General features: G+C 49.3%; 1 protein-coding gene across 1 annotated transcript; it reads left to right on the top strand.

Moving 5' to 3' along the window:
* The first annotated feature begins 272 nt into the window (after window positions 1-272).
* On the top strand, window positions 273-21,776 carry ALG9 (ALG9 alpha-1,2-mannosyltransferase). The gene is given in 16 exon segments (XM_058041179.1): window positions 273-322; window positions 324-455; window positions 1,000-1,138; window positions 1,370-1,504; window positions 1,795-1,865; window positions 2,735-2,823; window positions 3,175-3,310; window positions 3,598-3,685; window positions 4,189-4,294; window positions 8,039-8,161; window positions 9,620-9,774; window positions 11,436-11,565; window positions 12,372-12,519; window positions 13,214-13,343; window positions 16,205-16,335; window positions 21,138-21,776. Coding segments are annotated over 16 exon segments (1,884 nt in total). The 3' UTR covers window positions 21,259-21,776.
* The last annotated feature ends 1,316 nt before the right edge of the window (window positions 21,777-23,092 follow it).

The raw sequence follows: 23,092 nt of genomic DNA, 5'->3' as shown, positions 1-23,092 counted from the left end.
CGGTCCCGGTCCCCCTGTCAGTCCCTCTGTCGGTCCCGGTCCCGGTGTCGGTCCCTGTGTGGGTCCCGGTCCCTGTCCGTCTGTCGGTCCCGGTCCCCCTGTCAGTCCCTCTGTCGGTCCCTGTCCGTCTGTCGGTCCCTGTGTCGGTCCCGGTCCCTGTCCGTCTGTCGGTCCCGCTCCCTCTGTCTGTCCCTGTCCGTCTGTCGGTGCCGGTGTCGCTCCCGGTCCCCGTGGCGCTGCCGCCCGCCGGGAGCGCGCTGCCCACACCCGTGATGGCGGCGGCGGCTTCGGCGGCGCTGCCGCAGCTGCTCGGGCCGGGCCGCGGCGGGCGGCGGGCGCTGCCTGCCCGTACCCGGCATGGCCGCCAAGGGGGCCCGGCAGCGGCCGCGGGCGGGCGGCGGGGACGCGGCGGGGCGGCGGCCCGAGCCCGCGGGCAGCGAGGAGGCGCGGAACGAGTGGGTGCTGCCGGGGACCGAGCGGGGCTACCGGGGATGCTGAGGGTACTGGGGCTGCTGAGGGTACCGGGGCCACGGAGGCTGCTGAGGCCGCCAGGGCTGCTGAGGCTGCGGGGCTGCCGGGGCTGCTGAGACCACCGGGGCTACCGGGGCTGCTGAAGCTACCGGGGCTGCTGGGGCTGGCGGGACCACCGAGGCTGCTGAGGCCGCCGGGGATGCTGAGGCTACCGGGGCTGCCGGTGCCGGGGTTTACACGGGCGGTCCGTGCTGTGGGGACGGTGCCGGAGCATCCCCGGCCCGGTGCTGAGGGGCTGCTGCTGCTTCCTTGTGAGGGGACCGGCATCTCCATCCCTCCTGCCCTAATGCCACCCTCAGCCCTTTGCTCGCTGTCACCTTGTGAGGGCACTGGCATCCCCATCCTGCCCTAATGCCACCCTCAGCCCTTTGCTCGCTGTCACCTTGTCACCCGTGATCTTGTAGCTGAGTTTTCCTGCTGCATATTTGTAAATTTATTTTTTTTTTACCTGCCCCGCTTTTGGATTAGATCATCCGGGAGCAAAGCAGGGCACGTCTGGGCCCCTGAAGGATCAACAGCTTTCAAGTGTCTGATCTCGGCCAGGTTCTGTGCAGCTCTGCTGAGCAACATCTCGGATTGTGATGAGACCTTTAACTACTGGGAGCCGGTGAGTCCCTTCCTGCCCTTGGGATAGGCAATTTGTAAATGCCCCTTTATTTAGGACCTCGTGCTCTCTGTTTCAGTTTCCAGTTGGCTTGTGCAAATGCAGATTTATTTATAACCTTGTGCTGATCCCTCTGTTTCAATGAGAAATATTTTGCTCTGGAAACTCTGCTTTGTGGCAAACTCTCTGCTTTGTGTGCTGCATGTTAATTTATTTATTTGATCTCTGTTGTAGACACACTACCTCATTTATGGGAAGGGGTTTCAGACCTGGGAGTACTCTCCTGCCTACGCCATCCGCTCCTATGCTTACCTGTGGCTCCATGCCTTGCCAGCCTGGTTCCACGCCAGGGTTCTGCAAACCAACAAGGTAAATTTGGTGTGTGGAAGCTGCTTTTGAGAGGAAGAAATGTACATTTAGTGTGTGTGAAATAGCCGTTGTGTTTGCTGTTGAAATTGACTTCATTGTTAAAACCACGGTTGAAATTCACTTCACGTTTATAAAACATGGTTGAAATTCACTTCATGTTTGTAAAACTGGTTTGTTGACAAACACTGACCTCCCTGGAAGGATTTCCAAGGGTTTGTGGGTTTCCCCTGATGTTTTACAAGCCCATTTTGTGTCCTGTGCCTCATTCAGACTCTGTCTTTGTCTGCTAGGTTCTCATCTTCTATTTCCTGCGATGCTTCCTGGCCTTCCTGAGCTGTGTTTGTGAACTCTACTTCTACAAGTGAGTGTCAGAGTGTCTGCAGGGGCTGTGTGGGAGCAGTGTGAGTGCCAGGGACAGCTCCTGCCACAGGAACTAGGCTTTGAGGCTCGTGTGTAGATGAGAAAATACAAGTTTTCGTAATAACTCACTGGGATGCTGGTCAGAATGTCACAATTGGGACAAAATTGCACTCCCAGATGTCCCACCCACACCTCTACTCCAGCATTTTGTTGACTCCACTCGTTTCCTCACTGCTGGCAGCAAGCAGGGTGGGAGTGTTGCAGACTGAGGAGAGTCTGCTGCTGTGTTTGCTTATCCCAGTGAATTTGAGTGGAACACACTGATTGCTGCTGTCTGGAATCTCTCTGCCAGTGCTGTTTACAGCCACTAAAATCAGTAGCCCTAACATGCAATTATCTTGTTTCAACTGGATTTTTATTTTTACCTGCTGCCTCTTGATTCCTGATTTTTAATCCACTACCTTGCATGAGTTTTTTTGTTTGTCAGAAGCCACAGTTCATCTCGTTAAACCAGAGCACTGACACATATCTTCTCACCCACATTCTGGTTTAAAGAGATGAGCTGTGGCTTTTTTTGCATGGTGGGGTTTTGTGAGGGGTGAGGGGATGGATGGGAGTGTGCAGCAGTGCAGCCACCACTCCTGAGATTTGCACAAGCACAGCTGGGAGAATCCAGGCCCCACTCAGAGTTTTGCACTGGTGAAACTCAGGGTCTGAAACCCCAGGAGAGGCGGCAGCTGAGTGTTGGGGCTGCCCCAGCTCAGAGCTCTCAGGCTGCTCCAGGGGTTGTTTGTGGTTCTGCATGCCTTGGTGCTGCTGATTTGGCCCTGGGGCTGTTTTGTGGTACCTGTTTCTCTGCTGCTTCCCCAGGGCTGTGTGCAAGAAGTTTGGGCTGCACGTGAGCAGGCTGATGTTGGCCTTCCTGGTGCTCAGCACGGGCATGTTCTGTGCTTCTGCAGGTGAGTTGGCTTGGCACTGGCACTGACAAAGGTTCAGAGAGAAGAAAATCACATCTCTGGGTGCTCTTTGTTGTGTTCCCATGACTGAACAAGCATTGATTCAATTTTTGTTCTCTGTGTTACAATTCCCAGGCCTGTTGCTGTTGCTGCCTCCTGTTTTTAGTATTGCAGTGCCTTTACACAGGCTCCTGGCCTGCCTGCCCTTGCTCTGAGGCAGGAGCTGGCACTTTGCCTTTGTGTGCTGTCCCCTCAGGCTGGCTGTACCCGTTCTCCCAGCCACTGCAAGACTTGCAGCAGCATTGTGTGAAGTGTGGGGAGCCTGTGCTGACCTCTCATCCCCTTGTGTTGCAGCTTTCCTGCCCAGCAGCTTCTGCATGTACACCACGGTGGTGGCCATGACGGGCTGGTACATGGACAGGACCTCGGTGGCAGTGCTGGGGGTGGCTGCTGGAGCCCTGCTGGGCTGGCCCTTCAGCGCAGCTCTGGGGTAAGGAGCACCTGCTGCCCTTTCTCGGCTGCTCTGCACCTGCCTGGGCAGAGCCAGCAGGCACTGAGCTGCCAGCTTAGCCCTGGATCCTTGCTACATACAGCCTTCCTGGCTTTTGGAAAACTCAGGCTGGGCAGATTTGCTGGCATTAATTTGGGTGAAACCTGAGCTGGATGATGAATCTGGAGTAAGAGCAGAGTGGTGGTTCTGCCTCTTGCTGTGAAGGGGCAGCAGAAGCTGCAGTGGGGTTCTCGAAGCCTCCAGCTGACAGCTGGGCTCTCTTCCAGGCTTCCTATTGCCTTTGACTTGTTGATCCTGAAGAAGAGGTGGAAGAGTTTCCTGAACTGGTGTGTGGTGTCCTTGATCCTGTTTTTGGTGAGTGCCTGCCACTGTGCTGGTGTTCACAGGGGTCTGAGGATGAGGGAAGAGATGAGGATCTGACTCCATGGTTCAGAAGGCTTGATTTATTATTTTATGATATATATTATAAAACTGTACTAAAAGAATAGAAGAAAGGATTTCATCAGAGGGCTGGCTAAGAATAGAAAAAGAAAGAATGATAACAAAGGTTTGTTACTGACTGAGACTGTGATTGGCCATTAATTAGAAGCAACCACACAAGACCAATCCCAGATGCCCCTGTTGCATTCCACAGCAGCAGATAACCATTGTTTAGATTCTGTCCCTGAGGCCTCTCCGCTTCTCAGGAGAAAAAAAATCCCAAAGAAAAGGATTTTTCATAAAATGTGGCTGTGACATGCCACAGCACAAGGAGGGAATGGATGGCAACACAAGGAATGAGTTCCTTTAGGAAATGAGTTCCTTTAGGAAAATCTGCTGCAGCTGCTGCACTTTAACCAAAATCTGCTTTCCCCCAGGTGCCCTTGGTGGTGGTGGACAGCTATTACTATGGCAAGCTGGTGGTGGCACCTCTCAACATCGTTTTGTACAATGTCTTCACCCCCCACGGGCCTGATCTCTACGGTGAGTTTGGGATAACGAGCCGGGGAGGCAGCCCGAGCTTTTCTGGCTGCCCTGGCCCTCGACTGGCAGTGCTTTTTGTGCCCTACAGCCAAAGCAGCTGCCAGCTTCTGTTCCTGCCGGCTCCGAGGGCTGCAGCGGCAGCTTCTGGACACGGGATGTCTCTGTCGAGCTGGCAATGCGCTGCCGGTTCCTCCAGGCTGGGAGTTGTGCTGCTTTTGTTCACTTTCCACTCCCGTGAAGCTGCCAGGAGGTGTCTCACTGCCTGGGCACAAGTGGCCCGTGTGTGTTTGTCAGCTTGGATCCGTTCCTGGCTGCTGCTCCTCGCAGTCAGGCTGCAGAACTTTGGGAAAGTGAGGAATGGTGCAGAATCCAGACTGCTTTCTGGCCGTATCCTGCACTTCCAGAGCTGGAAATTGATTTCTAGCAGGGCTTCAGGAGGGCTGGCAGAGCCCAGGGGATGCCTGCAGGATCTGTGTGCAGAATCCATACTCCTTTCTGTCCATATCCTGTACTTCTAGAGCTGGAAATTAATTCCTAGCAGAGCTTTAGAAGGGTTGGCAGAGCCCAGGGGATGCCTGCAGCATCTCTGTGCTCTGTGCAGAATCCACACTGCTTTCTGTCCATATCCTGCACTTCTAGAGCTGGAAATTGATTTCTAGCAGGGCTGTAGAAGGGCTGGCAGAGCCCAGGGGATGCCTGCAGGATCTGTGTGCTCTGTGTGAGGCCAGAGGAGCTGTTGAGGAGGGCTCAGCACTGGCAGCAGCAGCATCAGGGCTTTCTCTGGCACTGCTGGTTGGGTTGAGGGGCTGTTCTGGGTGGTGCTGATTTGTCACTTGTGCCTGGCACGGCAGGGCAGCAGCTGCTCTGCCAGGGCCCTGGGCCTCTGCAGGAAGGCTCTGAAGTGTGGGGCTGGGAGTTTTGTGTAAGTGAGCTCCAGGCTCTGTCTCTGATCGATTTTGGCAGGGCCTTGTGCCTGACCTTTTCCACACTGGTGCATGAGTTGTTTGCAGAAGCCTCCAGGGACCCGTCTGTCCTGAAGAGTTTTATTCACAGTGACATTCACACAACATCCTCAGGCTAGTAAAGGAGCCTGCCTGGAATTGCTCTTTAATGCAGTGTGGCCAGGACAACGCTGTGTGTTTAGAGAGCTTCAAAACACTGGGGAAAAATAACACAGCCAGGGGAGATGAAAGGCTGGCCAATCCCTCTTGGCTCTGCAAGCTGGGATTTCCCAACGTTCACATGATGGGGGCAGAGTCACCAGCCCAGATCATCTCCAGTGTAAGCACTGCAGTGTTTGTGAGACAAGGTTCAATTAATTTTTTTTTCCTCTGTCTTTAGCAATATGCTCCCTCTACATAAATATTGTCTGTGCAATTAATATTTCCCTGGAGTGATTTGGTTTCTACAGCCAAGGGAAAACAGCTGCCAAGAGTAAATCCCTGTTTCTGGGGCTTTGGGGTGTTTTTGTGTACTTAATTTGTGACCAGAGTTTTTCCCACTTTGGGAGGCTTTGTTCAGCTTGGGTGGAAGGTGCTGGAGCTGCTCATGTCCCTCCTTTCTCTGTGGAGCCCTGCTCCTTGAGCAGAGTGAGAATAAATGAAATTCAGTGAGCAGACTGTTCATTGTAGCAGCGCTGAATCAGAGCGAGGGCTGTGACTCATGACCAAATCATTGCAGCTTAGTTTCTGCTTGCCAGCTGCAGTTCCTGCACTCAGCCTTCAGCCCAGGGTGGGGCTCCTTGTCCCAAACCTCTTTTACAGCTCCCCTGCTCTGGCCTGAGCTGCCCTCACCATTCCTGTGCTCAGGGTGCAGCGTGGATAAATTTGATTCACTCCTGAGTTCTGCAATTGCTCCTGGGGCCGTTCCCAGGCCTCAGAGTTCAAAGCATTTTCTCACTGGGGTCTGACAGAGCTTCCAGCTGCTTTTCCCCATGGAACCACCGTGCCAGGAGCTGCCTGGGCGTTCCTTTCCCACTGCTTTCCCCAGTCTGTGTCCTGGATCCCACAGCTGCCCAGCTCTGCCATGTGCATCCTTGCAGGAAGATTCTCCAGCTCCTCTCTCCAAGCACATTCCCATTAACCCCTGAGCATGGGGAGTTCTCAGTGTCCCTCCCTGCTTCAAAGATGATGTTCTGGGCCAGCACTTCTTGCCTGCAGTGGGGTTGTTCCTTTTTGAGGCTGCAGTTCACCTTGAGCCGTGTGGATAAGAGGAATAAAATCCCTTTTGCCCTGGGAGGCTTTGAGCCTGAGTGCCTCTGAATGGCTGCGTCACCAGTGAGCCAGCCTGGTGCTCTCTGCCTGCTGTGCACTGTTCTCTTCTCTTTTTTCCTCCCTTTTTATTTTTTTTTTAGCCTCTCAGAGAGAAGAAAATCCCTCATTGGAGAAGCAGGGGAGGCTCAGTGCTTGTTTTTTTCTGGGCAATTCAGTCACACTGCAAAAAAATGTGAGCGAGCAGCTATTTTTTGGTGAAAGCTTTGCTTCAGAGCAGCTGCTCTGTTTATTAGCAGTGTTATCTGGGCTGTGTTTGGGTTGGGGAGGAGCTGTGTTTTATGAAATGTCCTTCACTCCTGACCCCCAGGCTGCCAAATCTGAAACCAGAGCAGGGAGAGGTGAATTCAGGGTGAATTCCCTTTGCTTCCCATCTCAGCCACAAAGGTGACAGGATGGTCCCCGGACTTACCCTTCAAAGATTTAGAACTTATTTCTATAATTGCTGTTTACTTTCAGAGCTGATAACTCAGGCTTTCCTGTACAAACCCAAGCTGCTTGGCCAGGCAGTGACTGCAGTGCCGTGTTTGTGACACCCCCAGTGCAGCTTCTCCCCCTTTTTTAGCTGCAGGAGCCGCAGAGCCCTCGGGTTTTCCTTGCTGCTGTTCAGTTGTCTGATTAATTTCAACACGGACCCGATGTAAGTGGCTCTGATTGCAGGAAATTGCTGTGGCATGTGACACATGTCACAACAGTGCCGTGATTAAAGCCCCCGCGTGTCATTTACTGGCTGATTGAGCTAATCACACCGAGAGAGTGGGAAATGTGTGGAGAGGAACTGGCATTCCTCATTGTTAAGGGCTTTAAGCATCCTGAGTTAAGAGTCTAAATAAATGACAGTTGGACTGGAGTTTCTTTCAGTTTACATCCTGCAGAGCTTGCAGCCAGCTCCCGAGCGTGGAGGCAGAGCTGCCAGGCTCCTCTTGGTGTCAGAACAGGCTGAATTTGGGACATTTAAATAGTGCTGAGTGAAAGGAGGGACCAAAACCAGCATTTAGTGGCAGAGGCTTTGTTGGGGTGAAGTGAGAATACAAACTCCTTCCCTTCTTAATCCTTTTTAGTACCTTTCTGTTGCTGCCAACCCAGAATTAACATCCTCACTCCAGAATTACATGGCATTGTGTGGTTTTGTGTGACTCCTCTGCAGTTAGAAAGAAAGGATGAATTCGGGGTCAAATTTCCCAATTTTAGAAGTTCCCACTTCTGTTTTCCTGCTGAATGGAGGGGTGAGCTCTGTGTCACAGAGTTCTGCTGGCTCTGGGGTTCATGAGCAGCAGCTGTAATACTGACTATTTTTCACCCTCAGATTAAAAATAAGGAGAAAAATTAATTTCTGAGCAGGAAGACAATGAAGTTTCTTGTGCAGGTGTGAGTGTGAGATACTCTGGTGGGCTGTGTCAGGCAGAGAAGGGCCAAAGCTGCTGCTCCATCCATTCATACTTGAGTTTCAAATCTCTTTTTTCCTTTCCTTTAGGTACAGAACCCTGGTACTTCTATTTCATCAATGGCTTTCTGAATTTCAATGTGGTTTTTGTGCTGGCCCTGCTGGTGCTGCCTCTGACCTGTCTGATGGAGTGTCTGCTGCAGAAATTCCGTGGTGAGTGCAGGGTTTGCCTGCCTAAGAGCAGCTTTTCCCTGCTGAAAGTGAAACTGGGAGCAGGGAGAGCCTTTGGAGCACCAGGAAAGTTCCTGCAGCTCATTAGGGTTCAGGATTGTTCCTTGCCTCCACCTCAAGAGGAAAAAATGTGTTAAAAAAGTGAGCCTGACAAGGTGTGCGGTTCCTGAGCTTCACTGTGACATTTAATCCATCAGGAATGGCCCAGCCAAGAATCCTGAAGGGGGAAGAAGCTGAACCTGGTGTTGTTCCCATCTTGTCTGCAGCTGGAAATGGGTAGAAACCTTTTGGGGTTGAGGCTGGGCTGTTCTGGGCACTCTGGGTTTTTCAGCTGCCAGGGGTGAGCCCTGCTCTGGGCTGTATGGGATATATGAGAGTTTAAAAAAAACAAAAAAAGAGGAACCAGAATATTCCCTACTTCACACTGGGCTTTTTCTTGAATAAAATGACATCAGTTTGAACACATGACACTTGTGAGTGACTCCAGAGGGGAAGTGTAAATTCCTTTCTGCTGTTTTCCTGAGGAAAATTCATCAGGGCTCAGCAGCAGCCTCCAGATTCATCAGTCCAGTCAGTGCTGTGCTCCCTCTGTTTTTTTTTACTGACTACAACAAACAGTAACACAATCCTCGATGAAAATGTATGTTCAGGGGTGTTTGCTTATGTCTGTTCCTTGGCTGCGAGTGACAAACTCTCAGAAAGCAGTAAAAGCTCAGTAGGAGCTCCTGTAAATGCGAGATTTCCTGCTGTTCACTTGGTGTTCTTGTGCTGAACAGCAGGAGCGACTCTGCCAAGCGCTTTGTTCTTATTGTCTGTGAAATGCCGCTGGCTTAATTGCTTAACTCTGCTGTTGGGAGTAGCAAGGGGTAGGAGAGGGACTGAAAATTGTCAGGCAGCGCAGAGCCCTCCTCAGTGTGACTGAAATTCAGGGTAATTGTTGTTATTTTTGAATCAGTTATTTCCTCTGTTAAGCAGGAGGCGCCTGGGAGAGCTCTCCCGGTGTTGTTTTTGTAATGAGGCAATGAAGGTTGGGCAAACCTCGGGCTCCAAACAACCATTTGGGAGGGGAAGGGCAGCTCCTGAGGAGGCCCTTTCTGATCTTGGTGTGCACAATGCCCAGCAGGAAACCCAGCACTCCTGTCTGCCTCCTCACACCTGGCAGTTCCTGATGGATTTGTGCCTTCTTGGATCCACCAACTCTTATTTTCTGTTTTTGCTCTTCTAAGGCTGTTGGAATTGTCAGTGTTGTTGGAATCTGCAAAAATCCTCTGAGGAAAATGCCCTGCTGGCTGTTTGGGGTGTGTTACCTGGGTTTTAGCAGCACTGGTGCTCAGGACAGGGCGTGTTTGGGTCTCCAGAGTGGGCTTTGGGTGTGGGAGGGGATTGTGCAAGAGAAGGAATTCCTGCATTTCTCCTTTGCTGAGGTTTTGTTTCTTCCAGTTCAGAACCTGGGCCGTCCCTACTGGCTGACCCTGGCTCCCATGTACATCTGGATCCTGATTTTCTTCAGCCAGCCCCACAAAGAAGAGAGATTCCTCTTCCCCATCTACCCCCTCATCTGTCTCTCTGGTGCTGTGGCTCTCTCTGCTCTTCAGGTAAATTCCAGTGGTGTTCAATAAACAGCTGAGAATATTTCCCAGCTGTTATTTCATTATGACTTTGAGCTGTTCTCCAGTCCCAAATGGGAATTCTGGAGCTGTGGTGCTGTAGTGCCAGCAGCACCCAAAATCCAAGAGATTCCTGAGGGTTCAGTGACCTCCTGATGGAATTGTGGCTCCTTGGCTGCTCAGCTCTAAGGGCAGGAATGTGGGTGTGTAGGAAATGCATTTTGATGTGTCTCAGAAGGAATCCCTCCCTCACTGGGCTGAAAAAAAGCAAAAGGATCTCATTTAAATGTTGGGAATTGCACTGAACATTTGGAAGAGCCAAAACCTGGATGTTTAGTAAACATCACTTGAAACACTTCACAGAGCAAAGCACTAATAGAGACTGATATAAACCTTCCCAAAGCTCAGAATTATTCATCTCCTGCTGTTAGAAAGGCTCAGGAATGCAGCCAGGAGTCCCTGCTGGAGCCTGTTCCAGCTGTTTGGCCTCACCCTGCTGTTCCTGCTCTGTCCTGCAATTCCTGCCACCCTCAGTCCCTCATCCTCCCCCTGCTCAGGTGCTGTTCCCACTCTGGATCTCCATCACTCCCAGATGAGTTCCAGTCCTTGCCTCCACACAGGATCCAGCTTGGAATGTCACCAATTTTCTGGCTCTGACTGAGAATTCCTCTGTGCTCTCAGAACATCACAGAGCAATGTTCATTTATTTTTATTGTAACTTGAGGAAACTTTCCCCCCTGTATGTTTCTTGCATATTTTGCCACTGTTTGATGACATTTTGCCCGGTCTGGAGCATCCAGCTGAGAATCTGGAGCTGATTGCCCACCAGCAGGACAAGCCTGTCACTGTCCCCCTCCAAACTACGTGGATGTTATGAGAAAAATGCAAACAGGACAAGAGAAACAGAAAGCAGCTGAGGGCAGGGAGTGAACAACCACTCCTGCAGGGCAGCAGGGAGGGACCAAGGCAGGGACTGGATGGATTTCCTCCTGGCTGTCCCAGAAAGGCTTTTTAATTGAAAAAACCAAACCTAAAGGACTTTTCTTTTATCAGTTTTTCTTTTATCAGTTTTTCTTTTTATCAGTTTTTCTTTTTATCAATTTTTCTTTTATAATTTTTTCTTTTTATCAGTTTTTCTTTTATCAGTTTTTCTTTTATGAGTTGCAGAGAGTGACTTGTGTTCAAAGCTGGGCGCAGAATGTGCTCTGTGGTGTTTTGTTCACTTCAAAGCTGTGGTTTGTGCAGGCAGGGTAAACAAGCAGAGGTCACTCTGGAAATCTGGGTCATGGAGCTTGTGTTAGGCAGGAGTTCAGTCCAGCATGGAAAATCAGGTGAGTGTGCAGGGAACTTCTGAAAGGGACCCTTGCCCCTGGTTCACCTGGGAGCAACCAAACTGGAACCCTTGAGAGAGCACTTGAGGTCCAGAGCCTTTCCTAGGAAGCATAAAAACACTGAAATACCCCAAATTATCACTTAAATATGACCGAACCCTATGAGTTTCTGTGCATTTTGATGGCTCTGAATTTAAAAATCTGGTGGGGGACACACTGTTGTAAGAGCTTTATGAAAAATGTGAATTTTGCTGAATGGATCAGAGTTGGAGTAACTTCGTATTGTCTCTCTTTTTTTTTTTTAATCTCTTCCCTGAGAAATGTTACCACTTCATCTTCCAGCGCTACCGCCTGGAGCACTACACAGTGTCCTCCAACTGGCTGGCCCTGGGGACTGTCCTCCTCTTTGGCCTTTTGTCACTCTCACGCTCTGTTGCCTTATTCAAAGGTTGGTATTCCACATTTGCCCTCTGCCCTCCTGGCCCTTGGGCTCAGGGCTGCAAAAGTTGTGCTGTAGAAAAGGGAGTTGGCAGTAAAATTTCGTGGGAGAGTGAGCTGAGATCCCTCAAGGAAGAGTTTGAAGGCAGGTAAGGCACAGGATTCCCAGCAGGAAGGAGGAGGTTTCATAGTGTGGTCTCCTGCTGGATTCCCCCACAAAGGTTTTGCTTGAAAACCTTCAAATTACGTGACCTGTGTCCTGCAGGTAACACAATTTATTGAGAAGTTTGTCCTTGAGAAGTTTGGGTGTTGTTGCTGCAGGGGAAGGAATAAGTTCTGCTGGTCACCATTAATTAATTATTAATTATACATTCGTCTATATATATATATATGTATGTATGGGTCACCAGAATTGCATCACTTAAAAATCCTCTTTACCTTTCACCAGTAAACTCCACTGATGTAAAACCTGACTGGCTTTAAAGCAGATAGTTCAGATTTCTGATAATCCCACTTGGAAAAATCCCATTTTCCTGTGTAAAATGTGAATTAGGTGCATGAGTCCTTAATGGAGATGGAATCAAAGCCTTCCCACCTCATCAGTATTTTTTTGGGGTTTTGGTGGCCATTGACAGGCAGGGAAATGTGAATAAAATTGGTAAGAGGGGAAGAAGCTTTGAATGCAGCCACTTCTTAGCATAAACCAGTTTATTTATTCACCGAGTTACCAGTTAAAAAAATTATACATGAAACAACTTTTGTGGGCTTTAATTAAATACCCCTCTAAGCTTAATGACGGTTTTCTGCCTCCCACAGGCTACCACGGGCCCCTGGACCTGTACCCTGAATTCCACAGGATTGCCACTGACCCCAGCATCCACACGGTGCCCGAGGGGAGGCCAGTCCATGTCTGTGTGGGGAAGGAGTGGCACAGGTTCCCCAGCAGCTTCCTGCTGCCAGACAAGTGAGTGCTGCCCTGGTTGGGAAAGGGGCAATTAGGGCAGGTGGATAATGAGGGGCACAGATATGGGCGTGGGGAACCCTCAGGAGCTTGGATCTCTGCTGTCACCAGCGGTGTCATAAACAGTGTTAAAGTACCCAGATAAAGGGTTCTGAAGGTTTTTCATCAGAAAAAACTGGCCACAAGTTCCTGGGAGTCTCTGGTGTGCCTGAGCATGGTGTCCTTGGTTTTGGGGCTCAAAAATACCCAAATTAAAGGTTTTGAAGGTTTTTGGTCAGCACATTGACCACAAGTTCCTGGGGATCACCTGGGGATGGTCTCCTTGGTTGTGGTGCTCAAAAGTACCCAGATAAAGGATTCTGAAGGTTTTTCATCATCATGTTGGCCACAAGTTCTTGGGAATCCTTGCTGTGCCTGGGGATGGTGTCCTTGGTTCTGGTTTGGGTTCTCAAAAGTACCCAAATAAAGGATTCTGAAGGGTTCTGATGAGCACAATGGCCACAAGTTCCTGAGAATCCTTGATGTCCTTGGGGATGGAGTCCTTGGTTCTGGTTTTGGTGCTGAGAAGTACCCAAATAAAGGATTTTGAAGGTTTCTGATCAGCACATTGGCCACAAGTTCCTGGGAGTCACCTGGGGATGGAGTCCTTGGTTCTGGTTTTGGGGCTCTCACACAATGCTCTCCCTGCTCTCTGCAGCTGGCAGCTCCAGTTCATCCTGTCAGAATTCCGGGGCCAGCTGCCCAAACCCTTTGCCAAGGGGCCCTTGGCCACCAGGATCATTCCTGCAGACATGAACGACCAGAACAAGGAGGAGCCCTCTCGATATGTAAGGATTTGTTCCAGCTTCCTTTCCCTTACCTCGCTGGATAATTGAAATTATTGCAATGCCTCACAGTGGATCTCCCCATTTCTGCTGGATAATTTAAATTATTGCAATGCCTCACAGTGGATCTCCCCATTTCTGCTGGATAATTGAAATTATTGCAATGCCTCACAGTGGATCTCCCCATTTCTGCTGGATAATTGAAATTATTGCAATGCCTCTCCCCATTTCTGCTTCCTGGGGAGTTCCAAAGCAAAATTGGTGCCTCTGCAGCACTTGGAAGTCTCCCCATTCTTGTGAGTGGCTTCTGTTTGCCTTTCATCTGCCAGTTTGAAGACATAATGATAACAAAAGAAGCAGCAGAAGTAAGAATTCCTAATGATTGCAGTTTGGGGTTTAGTGTAGTGTGTTAATGTGATCACAGGAATGAGTAATTTGAAGTCCCCCACAGAAAATATTTGTCACTGAGCAGGAATTGAAAATTTCCTCTTTTATTTCTTTTTAAATATAAAACTATTCATCATATTTTCAACTGAGGAGGAGGAACTTAATTTGGAACTTAATTGCATTAGTGGGAATCTGCTAAGATAATGCGTATTGGAATTATTGATTTATTTCCTGGTTGAACTAAACAAAACACAGATAGGAATGTCTTAAAATTATTGCTGAACTGACAGGTTCAATCTTGGCAGTCTTGTGGGTTAAAATTCTTATTTTGAGGCTGATTATGCAGTTACTGGAAATGGGAAGGAGGCGTGTTCCCACCTGAGAGGAGCTGTCTGCTGCAGTGCATTTAATTTATGAAATCTTTAACTGGGGCTTATTTTTAGCGCAGACAGCTGGCTGCTCCAGCCTGTGACTAATAGAGCAAAACACATTTTTGTTTCATGCTTGCTCCTTAATGTCACCCTACAACTTTGTTCTTTCCTCATGCAAGCTCAAGGGCCTAGGACTTGAGACATCAGAAATTAAACAGGGGTTTAAAACTCTTACTTTTGACCTGCTAATTACACCAAAAGATCAAGATCTTTCCCAATATTTAGTGAGTATGAGCATATTCAGATTTTTTTTAAAAAGTAGAAGAATAATTAGCAAGACCTGGACAGGACTGTGAGAGGGGATAAATCTCAATAGCACAAGGCTGTTGGTCATTTAAAGGGGAGAAAACAAATCATTCAGGAGGATTATGTGAGCCGTGGATAAAGGCATTAATGGCTGTGATCTCCCTGTTTCAGGTGTGAGTATCTATTACTGCTCTGCTTGGAAATGGAAGAGGGAACCTCAGTGTTCCTGTTGCTATGAGACACTGGGGGAAGAGTGATTTGATCTTGCTTTGCAATCCCTCTTTCCTTAATCACATCGAGCTGCACTTACCTTGCACTTGCCCAGCTGGGGAGGTGCATTTGTCTCTGAAAGTGCCAAGAAACAGATAAGGAATATTATTTCTTCTCAAGATACATCCAAGCAGGACCAGCAGATTGGGCTGAAAGCTGCTAACAGCAGCTGCCTTCAGTGAAAAGGGTTTTTAAGCATTTTCTCTTCACTTCCAGCACCCTCCAGACCCCGTGGCAGCAGCAGATGTGCCCTTAGCCCCAGCTCTGGGTGTTCCCACTCCTGTCAGCCAGGACGGGATCCAGCTCAGCTCTCCTCCACTTGGCAGAGCAGTGGTATCAAATAAAGAAAGAGTGGGAGGAGGAAAAGGAAAGGGGAACAGAAGAGGAGAGGATATAATTTAGAAATCCCTCACAGCTTTGTTCAGCAGAACTCGTTCCTTTCTTTCATTGCAAGGTCTGGGCATCACCCAGGTCTTGTGTAAATCCCCAAATCAATGCAGAGGTGCTGCAAGCAGGACGAATATCATCCTTGGCTTCATTGTAATGTGAAAATAAAAGGGAAACGTGGCTTGCACCTGGAATTTGGAGTCAGGGCAGCATTTAGGATGAGACAAGTGAGGTCCTTGAGGCAGCAGCTTGTCTTTCTCTGAATGATTCCACATCACTTCCAGAAAAACTTGGTTAGTGGTTTGGGAGTCCTTGTGCTAATGAGCCAGAGCCTCTCTCAGGGCCTGGAATGTTCCTCTCACACCGAGCACAAAGTGGATTCAGCATCCTCAGCTGCGTTTCCTGTGGTGTAATTTCATTTGCCACTCTGCTGTGATGCCACAGAGCCATCTGCTATCCACCTAATTAAATTGTTTCCAGCCTAAATTGTTACATCAAGCCCCAAAGGTGCTTCAGAAAAGGGATGTCAAGCATGGCCAAGGAAGTTGGCAGTAAAATTTTGTGGGAGAGTGAGCTGAGATCCCTCAAGGAAGAGTTTGAAGGCAGGTAAGACGCAGGATTCCCAGCAGGAAGGAGGAGGTTTCATAGTGGGGTCTCCTGCTGGATTCCCCCACAAAGGTTTCGCTTGAAAACCTTCAAATTACGTTACCTGTGTCCTGCAGGTAACACAATTTATTGAGAAGTTTTTCTTGAGAAGTTTGGGTGTTGTTGCTGCAGGGGAAGGAATAAGTTCTGCTGGTCACCATTAATTAATTATTAATTATACATTCATCTATACATATGTATGTATGGGTCACCAGAATTGCATCACTTTAAAATCCTCTTTACCTTTTACCAGTAAACTCCACTGATCTAAAAATTGACTGGTTTTAAAGCAGATAGTTGAGATTTCTGATAATCCCACTTGGAAAAGCATTTTCCTGTGTAAAACTTGAATTAGGTGCATGAGATGGAGATGGAATCAAAGCCTTCCCACCTCATCAGTATTTTTTTTTGTGGTCTCCTGCTGGATTCCCCCACAAAATGAATTGTGCACAGAAGCAAAGCCACAGGAAATAAAGGCAGCTCTGTCTGTCCCCGCAGATGGACATCTCCAAATGCCACTACCTGGTGGACCTGGACACAGCAGCAGAGAGCCCCAGGGAGCCCAGGTACTCCTCCCACCGAGAGGAGTGGGTCACCATTGCCTACAAGCCATTCCTTGATGCTTCCAGGTAGGATTTGCACTTTGGAGAGGGAGGGGTGGGGGCACTCTGGGATTTCTGGTTGTAAAAGAGGGCAGGGGAGAGAGATCCATGGGCAAATGCCAGCTTGAAATGCAATTCCCAGCAAAATGGAGCCTTTGTCCAACTCCTGCTTGCAAAATGCATGACCTAAGTTGCTTTAGAGGGTGAAACTCTGTGAGGAGGGTGGTGAGGAGTATTTTTATAAAGAAATAAACAATTTCTTTATAAAGCTTCCTGCTGAAGCAATGTTTATTGGGGTTGCTTTCCAAAGAAGTGAGGTGGATGTCACCTCCTCCTAGGCCACTTTTCACTCTGTTCTGTCCCAGCTAAATGCAAAACAGGCATAAATCATCGGAGGGGATGAGCTCTGAGGAATGTTCTGGAGGCTGGCAGGGAGAGGAGGCAGTCAGCAGGGCCACACCTTGGTTAGGCAGCAGAAAATCCATGGGGGGATCCCTGCTGGAGCCTGTTCTGCGCCGAGCACCTTGCTGCAGCGTCTGTGAGAGGCAGGGGCTGGGGTTTGCTCTCCTCCAGGCTCTCAGGGAGTGGGATCAGGGCTGTCCAGCTGGGAATGATGTTCCCACGTTCCTGCCAACACGGGATTGCATTTGTATCAGCTGTACAAGGATGTGATTTAGCCCTTCAGAGCTCCTGAAGGTGTCACCCCAGGACAGAGACTGGAAAAACCTCTGGGAAAAACCAGCCCAGAGTTCAGTGCCCTCCTGTTTTCCATGAGAGACCCGATTGCTTCCTGCAGCGAAGAGCAGGGCAGGGATTGGGGGTGTTTGAGCAGCTCCCAGGAGGGCTCTGACACAAACAGCTTTCCTTGGCAAGGTCTTCCCTGAGCTGCATTTTCCAGGAGAACCTGCTGCTGCACTGGGGCACGAAGGAGGTGGCCAATGAATTTTATTAATGAGGCAGTTGAGGCATCAAAGGCTCTCCTTGTGCTGAGGATTTGCCCTTAAATGTGCATTTCTGCTCTAAAGCCACGTTTCTGTGTTCTCACAGCTGCTTTATCTTGCCTGCTCGATCTCTGGAGCTGAGTTGAGGTTTCAGGTTTGCAGCTCTGTGGTCGCAGAGCAAGGGGCAAAACAACAAACCCCAAACGCATCGAGCACCTCCCCAGCTCAGCCCAAAGTGCAGCTCTTGTGTGAAAATCAATGAAATCAGTGAAATGAGTGACCCCAGCAGCTCGGTTCAGCCCTGCTGCACTGGAGGCTCTGGGGCTCGCTGCGAGTCTCCCATTGACGTCAGCGAGTGCAAATGTAAATCTCAGCTGGCTCTGATAAATGGTGCTGCTAATTGAATTAGAGAGCACTCCGAGCCACCAGCTAATTATGCTCCTCAGGAAGCTGCTTTGCCAAGGTCCATTTAATTCTATACTGGCTGAATGCTCCGAATCTGGCACAGAAAAGGGGGAAATATATCACAGCTCCTCTCTGAGGAGCACATATTTTCCAGCTCTTTAGGGCTGAGCTGTCTGCTTCCTCCAAACACTTGGGTTTTCCATCAAAAAAACCTAAAATTCTCAGTGCAAAATTAATGATTGGGTCACCTTGCTGGAGCATAGCATTCCCCTGCATTGATAAGAGGCTGTCTTGTTCCCTTTAATGGTGTTTTCCTCGAGTTGTTTTCTGTAGTTTTGTTTTTAAAGCGGCTGAATTACCTCTGAAATGTGTGTGTTGGTACAGAACTTCACCTCCAGAGGAAGTGCAAACATTAAAGGGCTTGCAGAGAGCTTTGATCATGAGCTTCTTGTGGCTGGGAGGCACTGGGACCTTCCCAGGTGGCACTGGGACCTGCCCAGGTGGCACTGAGACCTGTCCCTGTGACTGGGACCTGCCCAGGTGGCACTGAGACCTGTCCCTGTGACTGGAGCCTGCCCAGGTGGCTCTGGGACATTCCCAGGTGGCTTTGGGACCTGTCCCTGTGACTGGGACCTGCTCAGGTGGCACTGGGACCTGCCCAGGTGGCATTGGGACCTGCCCAGGTGGCACTGGGACCTGCCCAGGTGGCTCTGGGACCTGCCCCTGTGACTGGGACCTGCCCAGGTGGCACTGGGACCTGCCCAGGTGGCTCCGTGGCAGAGTTCAGCCTCCTCCTGCCATTCCCTGCTCTGCTCCTGCCTCTCTCTGAGCTCTGCTCTCACCAAACTCAGGTTACAAAATGCACTTTTAGGGGGGATCTCTCACCACTGCAGTTTTAGGAGGGATCTCTCACCACTGCAGGGTCCAAGTGCTGCCAGTCCATGTTAGTCTGGCAATTTGGGAACATCTGCAACATCTTCACTTGGGATTTCCTTCCATCCCACAGCAGCTCCCTCTGGCGCTGCTGGAGCAGTTTTTGAGCTGTTTCTCCTGAAATTCAGGCGGACACAGGCTTAGCTCCAAGGCTCCCTGTGCTTCCAGCTCTGGGAGCTGCTCAGTCCTGCAGCAGTGCCTTTTTCAGAGCCCCAAATCCCTGGGAAAGCATCCCCTGCTCAGCCCTGCTGCTGGGAGCCGAGTGCTGATCCAGGCTCCACGCGCTCCATCTCTGGGGGACAAATTTAGCAGCAAATGCAAATAGAACATTAAATATATTCCCTGTCATCTGTCAGCCAGCCCCTTGCATGTGCCATCTGCTGTCTGGGGTGGCTGAGCTGCCACAGGGAGGTGACAGGAGGTGAAGGTCCCCCGTGTCTGAGCTGGGAGGGTGCAGGAGCTGCTGGTGCCAGCTGAGCCCAGCCAGAGCCTCGGCAGCCCCTGGGGACGTGCAGCTCCCAGTGGCAGTTCCTGCCTTTGTTTTTCTGCTGCGTTTTTGAAAGATCCCCAGCGCAGGCAAACAAAACACAATTTGTCTTTCTGCTGGGGAAAAAAAAAAAAAAATCGCCAGGATTGGGCGTGCAGAGCAGCAGAGCTGGGGTGAAGTGAGCAGCAGGGCTGTGCCATCCCCGAGCTCTCAGCAATCCCATCTGAGAGCTGCTGCTGCTGCTGCTGCTTTTGCAGCGTTTCTGTGGCTGGGGTGACACTTGTGGCTGGCAAGGGTTGATGTTTTCCCATCCAGGTGATCTCAAAGACACAAAAAGAGAAGCTGCGGTGCTGAGGGAGCAAAGCTCTGCCTCAGCCCCGGTTTCAATGAGTTGCTCAGGTTTTTGAAGCCTCCCAAAGCTCAGAGCTGCCGCTGAAGGAGATTTTGTTTGTCCACCTCACACTGAAACCCAGACTGTACCATTAATGAGAGAATACATCCATTCACAATGCCCTCAGCCAGCGCTGCTCCAGCAATTAGCAACCCAATCAAAGGTGCTAATTTCACCCAGACATCATTAAGCCCTCCGTGCTCCACTGGTCCCGTTTTTGGAAGGCTGTGAAATGCCAGCTCCCAGCCCTGGCAGGGCATGGCTCAGTGTGGCTTTGAGAGCTGCCCAGTGCTCTGTAATTCAATATTTCCACAGAAGATCGGCTCAGGAGCCAAACTGCAAAATGCCAGTGCCCATCGGAGCTGCTTTTTGCTCCTCAGAGAGGCGTGGGGGAAAAGGGGTGGGATAGAAAAGATGGGATAGAAAAGAGGAGATGCCAGGGGGGAAACGACCCCTAGAAAAGATGGGATAGAAAAGAGGAGATTCCAGGGGGGAAACGACCCCTAGAAAAGATGGGATAGAAAAGAGGAGATGCCAGGGGGGAAATGACCCCTTCACCTTCACAGTGCCCCGAAGGACAGGGCTGTGTGACCCCCAAGACCCCCTGGCTGCTGATGTCTGGGATTTCATGTCTTTCAATGATTACAGTTCAATTTAATTTCTTTCAGTAATTTCAATACTTCATAATTACTCTCAGCAATTTCCTCCCTGCCCTCTCTCCCCCTCAGTCCTGCTGGGAATGGACGGTGGGCACGAGGTTGTGTTGGATTTGTGTTGCCCCCAGATAAGGAAGGAGTGATGAGTCTGACTCCATGTTCTCAGAAGGCTCATTTATTATTTTATGATACTATATAGTATAAAATAATACTATACTAAGATTTCCCTCTAATATATAACCCTCCATTTTAATTTGTAATTCTTATGGAATTTAGGGGTTTTCCTTCCCCGTTGTTTCTTTCATCTCTCAATGTCTAATTTCATTTTTCAGCAAACACTAAAGTTTATTTGTAAAAGCAAATATCTTTCCATTCATCCATCAGTGGAATCCTTCCCGTTGTTTCTTTTATCTCCCAGTGCTGGTTTTATCCACCAGCAGCCCCACAGCTGGTTTGGAAGCACAAATCTGCTGTTCCTCTCATAAATAACTAAGGATTCCTCTCATAAATAACTAATACAGAAAGGATTCTTACAGAATGCTAAAAAGGTAATAATGAAAATTTGTGACTCTCTCCAGAGTCCTGACACAGCTTGGCCCTGATCGGGCAATGAGTGAAAACAACTCACAGCAGAATCCAGTGAAACAATCACCTGTGGGTGAACAATCTCCAAACACATTCCACAAATGAGATAAAATTGTTAAATTAAAAAAAAAAAATAGGTAAAAAATAAAATAGATAAAATAAATAGATTTTTAAAAAAGATAAAAATAAATAGATGAAAAAATAAATAGCTAAAATTGTTTTCCTTTTTCTCTGGGGCTTCTCAGCCTCCCAGGAGAAAAATCCTGGGCGAAGGGATTTGCGAAGAGATTTCTTGAAGGGATTTTTCCGGAGATCATGAATGCCACAGGCTTGGGCTCTTAAACCCGTGCCAGCCAGCTCTGGTGGCACCAAGAGGAGAGGGCTGGGCACTGAGGGATGATTTATTTTCCCTTTTCCCTCTGCTCCCCCAGGTCCTCGCGGCTGCTGCGCGCGTTCTACGTGCCGCTGCTGTCGGAGCAGCACACGCGCTACGCCAACTACAGCATCCTGAAAGCCCGCAGGAGGCAGCCCAGGAGGAAGCTGGGGGGCTAGCACACCCCTGGGCCGGCCAAAAACCCACCCAGAGCATCTGCTGGCACTCCTGGACAGATTCCCCGAGCGGCTCCGGCGGCCTCTGCTCCTCTGCTCTGCCTCAAGCCATTGGGAAATCCAGCACCACCTGTGGATGGGGTATCCCTGCTGCTCCCTGTGTCCCCCTTACAGCAGAGAAGAGAAACATGGAAAATGAAATGGAAAATAAAATGGGTTATCCCTGCTGTTCCCCCGAACCCCCCGTACACGAGAGAAGAGAAAAATGGAAAATGAGACGGGGTATCCCTGCTACTCCTGGTGTTCCCTCTCACACCAGAGAAGAATGGAAAATAAAATGGAAAGTAAGATGGGTTATCCCTGCTGCTCCCTGTGTCCCCTCTTATACCAGAGAAGAGAAAAATGGAAAATAAAATGGCCCTCTTATACCAGAGAAGAGAAAAATGGAAAATGAGATGGGTTATGCTTGATGCTCCCCAAACCCCCCTTACATGAGAGAAGAGAAAAATGGAAAATAAAATGGGTTATCCCTGCTGCTCCCCCTGTTCTCTCTTACACCAGAGAAGAGAAAAATGGAAGATAACATGGAAATAAGATGGGGTATCCCTGCTGCTCTTGATGTTCCCTCTCACACCAGAGAAGAATGGAAAATAAAATGGAAAATAAGATGGGTTATCCCTGATGCTCGCCATATTCCCTCTTACACCAGAGAAGAGAAGAATGGAAAATAAAACAGGGTGGCACCTTGAGGTTCTGCCCCAGGCTGCAAATGAGGGAAAATCCAGCCCAACTTCTCTCTGTGCCTCCCCCACCTGCCCCTCTGCTCTCCTCACCTGTGCTGTCTTTCACCCAGGGAATTTTTTTTCAGGTAACAAAGTTTAGGAATTTTCCTTTTCCAAGGGGAAAGGAGGAAGAACACCTGACTGACAGGGAACTGGAATGCACTGAATCTCCAGGAGTGAACATCGTGCACCACAGAGGAACAGCCAGAACTGCTCTGTCCAGGAGACATTTCCAGGGATGAACCTCTGCTTTTGGGAAAAAAAAAACCAAACTGGGACAATTATGTGTTTAATGGGATCAGTGTTTGTGTTATCTGTGAAGCCAAGTGTGTGTTTGCTATTTATAATGATTTTTTCAAGATCCTTTGACTTCTAGACTTCAGCATCTTAAAAATTCTGGAATCATCCAGAGAGGAGAAGGATGAATCCTTTTTTTTTTTTTTTTTTTATTTTTTTTTTTTGCAGTTCTGTTTCCCAGAATAGCCAGGATGTGTTACGTGGGTCCAACATGCCTCAGAGCAGTGCTGTGCTTGTTAAATTTCCATTTTTAAATGTGCAGCATCACCAGCTGGATGGAGGGAGCTGTTTTCACTCACAGCCCTGGAATTCTGTGGGGGTGGGATTGGGATGGGAATGGGATGGGATGGGAATGGGATTGGGATGGGTTTGGGTGGGATGGGATGGGATTGATAGGATGGGATTGATGGGATGGGATTGATAGGATGGAATGGGATTGATAGGATGGGGTGGAATGGGATGGCATTGGGATTGGGATGGGTTTGGGTGGGATTGGGATGGGATGGGATGGGATGGGATTGGGATGGGTTTGGGTGGGATGGGATGGGATTGATAGGATGGGATGGGATTGATGGAATGGGATTGATTTGATGGGATGGGATTGGGATGGGATGGGATTGATAGGATGGGACTGATGGGGATGGGATGGGATTGGGATTGGGATGGGATGGGATTGATAGGATGGGATGGGATTGGGATGGGATGGGATTGATAGGATGGGATGGGATTGATGGAATGGGATTTATTTGATGGGATGG

This window comes from Melospiza georgiana, chromosome 27, assembly GCF_028018845.1.
Source record: "Melospiza georgiana isolate bMelGeo1 chromosome 27, bMelGeo1.pri, whole genome shotgun sequence".
Taxonomy (NCBI): domain Eukaryota; kingdom Metazoa; phylum Chordata; class Aves; order Passeriformes; family Passerellidae; genus Melospiza; species Melospiza georgiana.
This window is presented reverse-complemented; position numbering and strand designations above follow the sequence as displayed.